Source organism: Chelonoidis abingdonii, chromosome 13, assembly GCF_003597395.2.
Source record: "Chelonoidis abingdonii isolate Lonesome George chromosome 13, CheloAbing_2.0, whole genome shotgun sequence".
NCBI lineage: Eukaryota > Metazoa > Chordata > Testudines > Testudinidae > Chelonoidis > Chelonoidis abingdonii.
In genome coordinates this window covers 24343116-24356475 of record NC_133781.1, presented here as the reverse complement: position 1 = coordinate 24356475, position 13360 = coordinate 24343116, and the positions used below count along the sequence as shown (strand labels likewise).

Genomic DNA, 13360 nt, shown 5'->3' with positions numbered 1-13360 from the left:
AATCCAAAATGGACATTATATCCTTTCTTGGTTTTTCTATTGGACGCTTCATCAACAAATAAAAAGCTTTTACAACATCCTTTAATTTAATCACTGATGCAGGCAGGCCTGTCAACCATAGACTAATCCACTGAAGTTTGAAATAGTCTTTCATCAGATTAAAGAGGATCTGATTGTTTGTTCTTTACAGCTTGTTCTCCTGTGCAATAAAATTCCATGCACCACTGTACCTACCCCTTCCTGCATCACTAAGAAGATTTTGCTTTTAGTTTATACCTACATTGTATGTTTAATCTCTTCACATTTTGTTTTTGTACTAGAGTAAATATCTAATACTGATAGCTCTCTCCATCTGCAGAACACCTTTCAAGCACTAACGAATCCCACATATTGCCCCTGTGAGGCAGGTTCATTAATATCATCCCCATTTTAGGGAAGTAAGGCAAGCTAAGTGGCTTGTTCAAGCCCTGTAAGGGCCTGCCTGGACTAGCATAAAAGTGGGTGTGAGAAACGTTAGCTGGTCATGGCCCACACTATGGGGAGCATGGTGTTCACTTCAACCAGTTAATGTGTTTAAAATATGACTTGCCCCCTCTATGCTACATTTTGTAAAAATACCGTTTTATCCTACGTAAATCCTCAGGAAGCTGGGATCAGAGCCAGGACAGGAACTCAGAAGTTCCTGTCTTCCATTCCTGCAGTCAGTCCACTAGATAGACAATATCTCTCCCTCAAAATGTATTGTCAAAATCCATTACTGCAGGGGATCTCAAACTTTTTCAGAGTGGTCCACATTTGAATAGTTGGCTCCCAGGTTCACAGCTCCTTGGCAGCCCACGGCTTTGAAGGGCCCCAGCTCTGGGGCGGCCCACCAGGCAAACTGCCCTGGAGCCAGAGCTCCATTCCCTTTCACTGAGAACTTCAGGACTTCTGATTTTAGTTCAAAAGCTGAACAAAATTAAATTCTGAAATATTATAGTGCTCTGTGAAATGGGATTACCTTTCTACGCCCAGCTCTAATTGCTATATTGTCATTCTTTGTAAGGTACTATGTCTGCTTTTTATTTTTCACCTCTGATTTACAGTTTCTTTAAAATTTAGGGGAATTCACACAAAGAACTTCATTTAGTATTAGCTAAATTTGCTTTGTTCTACTTTAATAACGTGTTCACCCAGTGCTGGAAAGCTAAGAAAAACAACGTTTGAGGAACACATGATTGAAATAGGACAAAGCAAATTTAGCTAGCACTAAATGAAGTTCTTTGTATGAATTTAGAAGTACTTATAAAGGCCTCTAGTACTGTACTACCTGCACTAAAGATCACTAGGGGTAACTCTCTTTTAAAATGTCCCCATATTTTCTATTGCAGTTTTGTTTGACCTTTTGTTTAAAAGCTGTTCTTTTAGGCAGCCCATCTTGCTTGTCTCTCGAGTGATCGTTTGAAACAGCTTTCATTAAAGTAGAATAATGCTGTGTACTTTCTGTAGAACCTTTCATCCATGAATCTCAGAATTTTCTGACAATCAAAGAGCTTTACAAACATTCATTACTTAATACTTATGCTTTTCATTTTCACAGAAACATAATCCTGCTTTAATGAAGCTCAACAAACTACCCTCTGAAGGAGGTGAATATTTTTACCCATTTTACAGTTGGTACTTTTAAGAACTCTTTTTTTTTTAATAGATGCTCTTACCCGGTGTGTATGTTAAATTTTTTTTTGGCTTTGTTTTGTTTTTCAACTCTGGGCAGAATCACATACTTTTATGTCTGCACCTTCCTAGTTGGAGTGGAAGGCATTACCTGCCAGGATCAGAGTTAAGGGTTCTATAGTCTCCTGTAGTAATTGAAGACTTCACTAACTCCTGTGAAAAAATAAGGAGTTACAACTCTGCTTTAGGTGTACTTGAGGAAATCAACTTTCCAGAAGGGAAACAGTGCCCTGAACTCAGGTCTGGTATTTTAGGAAAGAGGTAGGGGTGTGTATGTAATATATAATTTCTAAGTTTTTTTTAATTAGTTATCTTTCCTTGATGTATATATTCTTAAGGTACAGCTGAAAGAGAGAGAAACATTAGGAATGATGTTGAATTACTTATTGCTTTCCAGGAGAACATTTTTTAAAAATCAAAATCTTCTGCTGAGGTAATCCTCCTCTTCCTGAAGTGTGGGGTCTTTAAATAGAAAGATTCTTGGACAGATCTCAGCTGGTGTAAATTGTCACGGCTCCATTGACTTCAGTAGAGTTATGACAGTTTACGTCAGTTGAAGATCTGCTCAAGATAGTTAAGTCCCAGGAAGACTGTGAAGAACTACAAAAGGATCTCACAGAACTGGGTATCTGCGCAACAAAATGGCAGATGCACTTCAGTGTTGATAAATGCACAGTAATGCACATTGGAAAACATAATCCCAACTATACATATAAATGATGGGGTCTAAATTAGCAGTTACCACTCAAGAAAGAGATCTTGATGTCATTGTGGATAGTTCTCTGAAAACATCCACTCAATATGTACCCGCAGTCAACAAAGCTAACAGGAGGTTGGGAATCAGTAAGAAAGAGATACATAATAAGACATAAATATCATATTGCCTCTCTATAAATCCATGGTACGCCCATATCTCGAACACTCTGTGCAGATGTTGTCTCCCCATCTCAAAAAAGATATATTGGAATTGTAAAAGGTTCAAAAAAGGGGAACAGAAATGATTAGAGGAATAGAATGAATGAAGAGAGAGTAATAAGACTAGGACTTTTTAGCTTGGAAAAGAAACGACTAAGGGGGAATATAATTGAGGTCTATAAAATCATGACTGGTGTGGAGAAAGTAAATAAGAAAGTGTTATTTACGCCTTCTCATAATACAAGAACTAAGGGTCACCAAATGAAATTTAATAGCAGGTTTAAAAGAAACAAGAGGAAGTATTTTTTCACACAATGCAGTCAGTCAGTCTGTGGAACTCCCTTGCCAGAGGATGTTGTGAAGGCCAAGATTATAACAGGGTTCAAAAAAGAACTAGACACGTTCATGGAGGATAGGTCCATCTATTAGCGGGGATGGACAGGGATGGTGTCCCTAGCGTCTGTTTGCCAGAAGCTGGGAACGGGCGACAGGGGATGGATCTCTTGATGATTACCTGTTCTGTTCATTCCCTCTTGGGCACCTGGCATTGGCCACTGTCGGAAGACAGGGTACTGGGCTAGATGTCTTTGGCTTAGTATGGCATTATCTTATTTCTGCTCCCTTGAATTGAGTTGGATTCTTTATGCAGAGGTGAGGGGGGCACAATCTTGACTAGGTAATGTGCAATACTGGACTCCTCTAAGTGCTGGCTTGTTGAGCATGTTAGACTATCAGATAATTGATATTCCGTTCATTTACATGCCTCTCGAGTTGCTTTCCAGACCACAGCACTATCCCTATGTGAAGTGTCTCTGTTGTGCTTTGTATTATGCGCTTATAACACCCAACTATCAAAATATTGTTTTAAGCTCACTGTTTGGTTTTTTTTTTTTACTCCTGCAGCTGGTAGCATAAACCTAAGACACAGCCTGATCTCTCTCTCTTTAAATGCTGTAGGAAAGTGATCTGTGAGAGCATTGTCTGTACCCTGGTAACTGGATTCCTTGTCTGACAAAGATTTCCTGGACTTGTCATGAGGTGGTAATTATTGACCCTGCCTGTGTAGTTCATTTAAAAATAATGACTAATAGATGTAAGAGAGCAACAATCGATGTTGACTGTGGAATACATTATCTGAAGGTGACTCCAAATATGCTAATAACTTATTGAGAATAACGAATGGGAAGGTAGTAGTTGGAGGACCTCTGATATTTAGTTTTATTTTTAAATCCTGTTGAGTTACGCTATGGTGATGGACTAAATAAATTGGAGGCAGTGGATTTACATGATAAATGATAACCCATTAGTTCCAGTGGTGTTACATGGGGATGAATTATAATAAATTATAATTATACACAACACTTCTACGTGCTTCTCCTTGCTATTCAAAAGTTCTCTCATAACCATTCAAGTGAGTGGCAAAATTTCTTATCTTCACTAGGAAAGTTACATGAAGCACCTATGAAAAGTGCTGTTAGATGTTTTCAGTGCAACCAAGCTCTTATAAACATCTATTTTAAGGGAAGACTTTCAAACGTGCTCAGCTCTCTCTCTTGTCTCTAGGGTGGTGGTGGGAGGATTCTTGTTCATTCTCAGTTGTAGAGCTGCTTTGTGAGCACTTCTGAAAATCCAGGTCACGTGGATTTAAAAATCATATTCCATACTTTTTTTTTTAATCACCAAGAACACCTTGGAACTAAACTCTCTTCACATTTGTATCTTACCTTCTGCTAATTTTAATGAAAATAGCCAATTTGTGTATATATCCTGGCTATAGTTGAGCATGCCTTACTAGGCTGGTGACAGAATCATGACCGCTCTGAAAGCCTATATGTCCTCTTCTTCCACCCGTTGTAAAGATATTGAGAAGTGGCATGATCCAGCAGCCTTAGGTCAGGGTTTGTACCAGGGACTCCTAAGTTTCATTCCTGGTTCTTCCTCTGGCTTTCTGCCTGCTCTTGGGCAAGTCACTTTTGCTGTATGGAAAATATTTCCTTGCCTATTTCTATAAAGGGATGGCAAAGATAGTTATTTTGTAATGTACTTTGCTAAAGCACTACATATGGGAAAAGCAGTAGTATTGAAAATAATAATATACATGATAGCAGCTGGTCAAATCTATGTAGGCAGATGTATGAGTATGTTTAAAATTTAAGTGTTCATGTTTCTTGTCTTCTGTTCTCTCTCTCCTCCCCACACTGCTTTTATAACCAGTAATCTCCAGCCTGTCGCCCAATTATTCTGTGTACCTTGATTTTTCTTCTGTTAGCACAAAGAGACATTCCTTCCATTCTCCCATCTCATTCCTTTACTGCACTCGCCCCAACCAAAAAGCTTATCCAACAACAATCTTCTTGCAGAAGGCATGCCTCCCAGATCCTCACAGCATAATCTCGTTTGCCTGGTCATCCCAGCAAATGCTGAAGGATCTTCCTATGCTTGCCACTCTCCTTTGCAGAGTGGTTTACACATTACGCAGATCTGTGGTTAACTGAATCAAGTTCAGTGATCATACAGTAAATGTGCAAAGATAAGAATTTAGTTAGTCCCTCACCCGCCGCTTGCCTACTCACTCCCCAGGGGCCACACAATGAGCCCACCTATGCACCCACCGCGAGCCGCGCAGTGAGCCCACGTGGGCCGCATGTTGTGCAGGCCTGATGTAGGCATTAAGAAAGTTGCTGTTATAATTTTTTTAATCCAGTAGTGACAGCTACATTTAAAATTACTTGCATTTCTGGGTTAGGCAGCTCCAATTTTACTTTGTTTTAAATATATTCAGCTGATGGATTAATTTTGTACAACTATGAGATAGTGATCCTAAAAATATGTGCTATTATAAGGCTGATGTCTAAGCTTTTAACGTTCAAGCGGGAGTCCTGATTGTTGCCTTGGATACTTGTTATATTCTTATTCTGGGTTGTGATTGTCATTTTGGCAGTGTTAAAATAACTTTCTTCTAGCACTGAACAAAGATCTATAGTAGAATATATCATTGCAGAGCTTCTAGCTGGAAGCTTCCGCTAGCCCTTGTGTTTTATGGCTCCCTTCTACGTATTTAAAGAAATGGTACTTATTCCCACCAATCTGTTACTATAAAAGTAGGAATGGTATGTTAATGGGAAATCTCTAGCATACTAAACAGGCCTGAATGAGGCATCCTGCTGAAAACTGGCATCTGTTATGCCTTGATAGTATGATAAGATAGAAACTGGCTGTCCAAATGGTAACTGTAGCATAAATATATCCAGATTATATAGTACTTTCCACCTTGAAGGGTATCAAAGAGATTCAGAAACATGGAAAAGCAGATAGCTCTTGAGCTCTATTTCACAGTGGGGAAAGGTGGCTGACCACTAGAGATTGGCATCTTTAGAACGATGCAAAAAACGTATAAGATGCTAATGTGAGAAACTGGGTTTTCCAGCTGTTATTTATCTATTAAATAACTCCTAAATGTTCCAGAGGGGTTCTTAGTGCCTTAAAATTGTATCTGAGGACCCAAACTGAAATCCTAGATCCAATGTAGTAATGTGTAGTAGCACGTGACCATGCTTTCTTTAGTGGCTGGCCCCAGTGACCTGTTGCATAAGTACTCCTTCAGCTAAAGTGATATGGGCTTGTGCTTTTGTGCAGAAGGTCCTAGGTTCAATCCTTGCTGGTAACCATGGTGTCTGTATGAATGTGGCCACAATTTGCCCTTTCAACTGGTTTAGTAAGAACAGGTCATACTACCTTAAGGCACCTCAAACTGAGCTACAGTTCAGACCACTTTAGTTGAACTGGTTTTAACCAGTTAAAGAATCTGCCCATGTAGAGAGGTGAGACTTGAATGCTGTGGCATAGATTGCATCCCTGATGGTTTGACAGAGGTAGCATGCAACAAAATTTGCTTATATTTTACTGGTGTGTGTGATTATCTGCAGTACAAAATAAGAAGTTTTCATTTCTAGGTACCATGAAGAAATATACTGAATCCAGACAATATTTAGCACAGCGATATGTAAGGAAAATCAGCGTAAATGGACAGGGGAGTAAAGGGCCATGTTTTAATAGTATTCGTTTTATGAAGGACAAAAGTCAGGATTAAGTATCATGCAGTGATATTACTGTCAAAGTACTCAAGTGATTTATAATGAAGAATAAAATAGGGTTATATCAACATCCCAAAACATGCCTAATGAACTACAAAGCTCAGTTTGTCTTCATTTTAACGTATCTTACAAACCTTAACAATCCTATCTGCCTGACCCCTTTCTAACACGCTAAACAGGCGAAATATTATAAATTAACTGGCAGAACAGGAAAATAAAATTCAGTGGCTGTTGTATTTTGGAAAAGCTATTATTCTTGAATGAAGACTGATGGATTAGAAAAATGGTGCTGCATTGGCCATGAAGTGCAGTTGTGTTTGAACAGCTAATGCTTCTCTCTTTCAAATAACAACACCTGAAAACAATTTTCTCTTTGTAATTGGCCCATTATTGCTTAACAGCGGTATAGGACGCATGACCAGGTCTTCTAGAATCAAGCTGACATAAAATCCTGTTTTGAAATAACCTTGCTTTTAAATATTTCCCATGCCTCTAGCATGACTCAGGAGTTGTGCTTCAAAACATGCCAGGAGCCAGTCTGTGATACCACAGGGACTTGTGTAGCAGGTTCACCTCCATCCCGTTGAAAGTCCAAGGAAGACAGGCCCTTACTGTGAAGTGTAGTGGTCTCAACAAATCTATTCCTCCTCTTTCACCCATCCTTCACCAGATGTCTGCATGCCACGATAAGGGATGCATGTTTAAGGAACGATGGCACATATAAGGCAAAAGGAATCATTTGAGAAAGCTAAGACTTAAGAGGTGAAAAACTTCTTCTTTTTTTCTCTTCAAAAGGGCTGTGAGGGGTAATCTTAATAAAATCCAATCATAGCGTTTAGAATAATCAAATTAGTGTCTTCATGGGCAGCTGGCAGGGCCTACACTTAAAGTGCAACTGACAGCTAGTAAGGAAAAAATTGAAAAGCCTTTTATTTAGAATGTTTTATATTTTCCCCTCACTTGTTAAGGAAATATGCATATTTAATAGAAAACTACTTTTAAATTAAAAGCTCATCTGCTCCTGTTTGTAGTAGTTCATAGCAATGCCAAATATTTTGTTTTTCTTCTAGGACATTTGCTGCAGAAGGTTTGAACCATTTCTACAGACTCGTTTATTGCACACTATTAGTAAGAATCACTCCTTTTGCCTCCAAATAGGATGTTGCATTAAGCAATGGTAACACAATCAGGAATGGTTGGCCTGTTTCAGTATGTCTGAATTGAGTTCCACTATTACTCCTTTTCACTCAGATGAAAAGGTTATGGAAAAGACTGAATTGCACAGTTTAAATTCCCCTTTGTAACCATTGCAGTAAATTTGGCTGTGTTGAACTTTCTTAAGGCAGGTAAGATAAGTACTGCCTACACTGGTTTTGACCTGCTCTTTCAAATTGCCTGTTAACCCATAAAATACTGTAGAAGCTGTTTTAATCAGCCTCCTTTAATAAGTTGCTAGTTTGTGCAGATGTGACTTTCCTTCATGTATAAAGTTAAACATGAAATAGACACTTTAAGTATCTTTTTTTAGAAGATAGCAAAAAGAAAATGTTCCCATTTACTTACATATGTGCTGTAAATGGTCACTAATGGAGAGGTTTAGCTTGCTTTCTAGTTTCTGGGAGAGTGAGAGCTGAAACTAGAACCGATGAGTGAATTGTATGAAAGCTGATTCTTCTCACGGTCCCCACAGCCTTCTCTTCATGTTCCCAAACTTTCTCATCTTCGGCTTAGAGAGACAAAGTGGCATTTCTTATTGGACCAACTTCTGTTGGTGAGAGAGACAAACTTTCAAGCCACACGGAGCTCTTCTTCAGGTCTGGGAAAGATACTTGGCTACTGGCCCATAGTTTTTTGGCATCTAAGCTAGTGCTTCAGGCCTTCATGGCCTTATCTCCAGTCCACCACGTCTTTCCCAGCCTTGAGTGATCTTGCTATGGCCCTGCTGCTCACCTCTGTCTTTCCTACTCATCTTGTGGTGCAGTAAATAGGTTACTGTAACTGTGCTGCTAGGTCCAACCTTTCCAGACTACCGTACCCCTTTCAGGAGTATGATTTGTCCTCTGTACTCTCAAGTTTCACTTCACTTAAACTACTTGCTTACAAAATCAGACATAGAAATAAAAAAGTGTCACAGCACACTAGTACTGAAGAATTGCTCCCTTTCTCATTTTTACCATATAATTATAAAATCAATTGGAATATAAATATTGTCCTTACATTTCAGTGTATAGTATATAGAGCTATATAAACAAGTCACTGTATGAAATTTTAGTTTGTACTAACTTCGCTAGTGCATTTTATGTAGCCTGTTGTAAAATGAGGCAAATATCTAGATGAGGTGATGTACCCCTGGTTCAAACCACTGTGCTTGGATGACCATACTGTCTCCTCTGCCGCAATTAATGATCAGAAGTTTTGTCTCTTTAATAAATTAAGGATAACTAGAGTAAGCAAAGGCTGAACATATAATTTTGGGTTTGCTTATTAATGTAGGACCTGTACTTGGTTAGCAGCGTCCCTTGCAAGCTGGTGTGGAGCCAAAAGAATGCTAGGCTGAAGCCATTTGTAACCAGATAAACTGGTTCCACTCTATGAATCCTGTTTTGTTAAAACATCCTTATTGCTGGACTGGAAGTGCATCAAAGTACTGTGGTGGTGTTTGTTTTCTTATGAGTTTGGAAAGCAACCCGGTACGCATCAGTCAAACTTTCGAGCAGGCTTGACATTTTGTTAAATATCTTAGTTGATAGGAAAGTGTTCCATTTTCTCTTGCATATGAAATCAAGTAAGACATAATTATTTCAAGCGTTACTGATTGATCCACCTCCACTCCCTACTATCTTGATAGAGACACTGCTTTGTGACCAATCCACCATTTCTAGATAAAGCTGCATGTATTTCACAATGATCATTGAACTGCAGAGAAAAACTAAAGAAAATTTAATGTGTGTGTGGGGGGGGGAATCTCTTCAGTGGCCATTTATTTCTCCGAACTGCTGTTTGCAATCCTGTGTCCTGCTTCTACTTTTTTTTTTAACATAGTATAATGTTAGTATAGTCTATATCTTAGCATTCTGTCCATTTCACATTACCCTGTCAAATGCAATTCAAAGAGAGAGAGACTTTCTTAGTTGTACAAAGCATCCAGTTTTTGTTCCTCTTTTTAAGGCATGGATGTTTTAATAGGACACCTGAATTGCTGGTATCTGTGAAGATCTGATTGCTGACCTTTCACTGTAGTGTACAAATTACACTCTAAGAGCCAAATCCTGCTCTCAGAACACATGTGGGTCTCCCAGTGGTATGCAGGAACCCAAAGTGTTGGAGGTGAGAATTTGGCTTTAGTGACTAGTAGTGTGAAACTGATACCATTCAGATCAGGCAGAATCTTGATAGTGAAAGAACACTCTTGTCTTCCCTGTCCTTAGTCACAACACTAGCATATAATTAAGAAATATTGTTGTTTTCCTTTCTGATCTACACCCCTCCTCCATCCCTAAATAACTGTGTGTGTGTGGATGCCAGCGGATCCTACCTTTCCCTCTAATGTTCATTTTCTGAGAGTTTCCTTTTGAAAGGCATTTTTTCAGAGTTGAGTTTATTATAAACTTCCTGGAAAGGTTCTGGCCTTGCATTATTCCCTTTCTGCAATTCTGTATGGCTTTAACCTTTTTAAATCATTTGATGTTTTTATTAGAGAGTGAAATAAGCACGTGCAGTCAGTCAACTCTGTGTGCAGTATGCATGCACAATGATCAATTTACAATCAAGACTAGAATAGGTAAATAATCCATTTAGGAATCATCTGCATATGTTCCATGTCTCCCTTATTTTCTAAGTCAGTCTGTTTTCTCGGTGCAGAAACTGAAATTTTCAGATCTCAATCCTTAAGCACTCTCCATCTAGCAAGTGAGAGAACTCTCTTTTAAGATGCTGTGTCTGGATGTGGCAGGGCAAACTACCAGAAGTATACACAAAATCTAGTATCTGGTATGAGGTCTTCTAGTAATGTTGTGAATAAGAGGGTCTGCTGTAACATACAGTGTTATGATTCTGGGGATCAGCTTAGGAGGTCTATATTTATGGAGCACCACTTTTGGAGGGAAAGACATTGAATATAAAGATTTAATCTCTGGGGTCTCATTTGGAGATGCTCCTTCCATTCCCTCCCCCCTGAGTGGAAATGTTCTGTTTTTGTTGAGTCAGTTGCCTCCGTGTGGCTATTCCTCTGCCTCTCATAAATAGACCTTTTACTGGAGCTGTAGGAAGCTTGTTGAAGGGTGCCAAACTGTTAGTAGCAGTAGATCCCTCCTGGCTCATGCCAAGACTGAAATATGAAATTGTCTGTCAGTGTTGAGGGGGGACTGGCTTGGGGTGGGGTGGGAAGGATTAAAGCAAAACACAACACACTTCCACTCCTTTCATTATAAAAGTAAAACTTCCCTAGCCCTTCTGCTTGCAAGGGATCTGTCCCATTTGTTCAGTGATATATACACAGTGCCTTATCCAGATGGTTGTCCTCTGAGTTTATTTAACCACAGACCCTTATTTTTTTTACTACAATAGGCAATGATAGCTTTTCATTTACAAATGATAAGGTTTATCCTCTAACTATTAGTTTTAAAGAGGGGAAGTTTTAAGAGGGCTAATTCTCCTGAGAATAAAATCTACACGTCAAATGTTAGTATAAGGTAGCTTGCTCCTTAAGGATCTTTGGCTAGGAGCCAGCCAAACCTGATTACCGAAGGAGCCACCTGTGCTGCGTTAACCTTGCTTGTGCCTGACTGAGGACAGCTGATTTCCCCTATAAAGGGCAGCAGGAAGCTGGGGTGGAAGTTCCGAAAGATGTGGTGGTGTCTGCAGAGAGATTCTTACAGGAAAGACCCTAAGATCAGGGAAGTTGCCCTAGCTAAGAGCACTGGGACTGTCCTGCTAAGACAGGAGGAAGAACCTAACATGAATGGAGTTTGAAAGCCAGAGCTTGAAAACCGAATTCCAGCCAGGTAAAGCCTGGGAGTAGTGATTGAACTGGGATCTAGTTCCAGGAATGAGGGCTGAGGAACCATTGAGATCTAGGAGGAAAGAACTTCATTGACCTTTGCTGTGTCTCCTTAATCTTGATAGTGGAGTAGGAATAGGGGTGGTGATTTGCGTTTCATGTGTTTAAAAATCTTTTTCCTTATCCTGTAGAGAATGTCTTTGTGTCTCGTATTTTCCAGCATGCTTCACAATGCCTTGTTGGGAGAACTACCCTTTGCACAAGTTCAATAGAAATATCTGTAGTAGAGTGAAGGAAAGTTAATGATCGATCCTGGCAGCACTGTGTAAAAGTAACATATGTCATATCCACGTCAATTTGCATTTGTGTTTTGTAGCAGCCCTTTGAATGTTCAACTGGACTCAGTCCAGATACTTTTGTCTGGCTTCATAGTCCTTCCACGATAGTATGTCCAAGGTCTAATGCTGGTCATTCAAAGACATATCGGTGTTTAGTCATTTCTCTCTCCTCTTTGCTGTGTCCCAGAATAGATGCTCCGTTGCCTTTCTTGGCAGTTAATCTGGAGAATGCCCATTGACCTTCCAGAGTGGGTGTACTGACGTCAACGGCAAAGATTGTGTAGGCAGCCACTCAGAATTAAAAGTTCACTATTAAGAGTGTGATGTGTGGGATGGGGAGACAGACCGTTCTTGCAACATGCTGTAAAGCCAACCAGTTCCTGGCTCTTAACTGTTGACTGAAGTGGCTGCAACTGCTGCTTCACTAATGAGCAATAAGTGTCATTTGTTAGTCCTTTCATATGAATAATATCATATAATGACCTGTTAGAAGACTGAGAAATAAACATTCAAACAGCTTCAAAACAAATCATCTACAGCCTCTGATTCAAGCCCACAAACTGAGAGTAGAAATAAGATAGCAGCAGCAGGGCTGTCAACTCACCTTTGTTTAGAGGGCGAGCAGGGCTCATGCTCCAGCGCCATTGCAAAGGGTCTGATCCAAAGCCCATTGAAGGCAATGATACTTTGTCCACTGACTTCAGTGAGCTCTAGGGGAGAGCTAAGAAGTAGACAATGGAGAGATGATGTGTGGAACTGATGGAGGGAAGTAAGGATATAATAAAGGGGAATGTCTTGGAGAGAGTTTTCTACAGAGAAATAAACTGATACCTCTTAAAGGATAGGAAAAGTACACAAATGTGGGTTGGGGGGAAAACACAGACTCTAACACTGCTATTTTTAGCGCATTAACTGACCGCCTACTCAGGCGGGAACCACGCTCCCAGCTGCAGTGCAGATGTACCATTAGAATCCCATTAAAAGACCGTTAATGCCCTTCTCCCTCACACGAGCAGAATGCACTGTCTAGGGTTAAGTGCTGCACAATCATCAGGAACAGCAAACCAGGGTCATGTTGCAGAACTCTAAAAGAAAAGCCTTACTGGGTAAGAATTACAGATTAAACGTGCTACTATCACCTGGATACCAGCGATGACATTGCTGTGATTATTCAAGATAAAATTGTGATCCTCCTACCCCACCCTGCGAAGGCACCCAAGTGCAGGCTTGTTTGTCTTTGACCATTTGAGGGATGGAACGGCCAGCCACCAGGCCAAGATGGGGGTTGGGTTTTGAAACAC

General features: G+C 39.8%; 1 protein-coding gene across 6 annotated transcripts in view; it reads left to right on the top strand.

Moving 5' to 3' along the window:
- The window catches only part of TEX2 (testis expressed 2), a 126791-nt gene that overhangs the window by 24731 nt on the left and 88700 nt on the right, over positions 1-13360 (top strand). Inside the window, exons 2-3 of one of the 6 annotated variants that reach the window (XM_075071852.1) lie at positions 1580-1628; positions 3586-3669. The exons of 3 other annotated variants lie outside the window; for them this stretch is intronic. Coding sequence is in view for 1 of the 3 variants with exons in the window: in XM_075071850.1 (XP_074927951.1) it covers positions 1598-1628 (31 nt within the window). In the remaining 2 variants the exon portion in view is untranslated. Of the gene's footprint in view, positions 1-1579; positions 1629-3585; positions 3670-13360 lie in introns of those variants that run through there. 2 more of the 6 variants (XM_075071850.1, XM_032805640.2) reach the window with 2 other exon arrangements.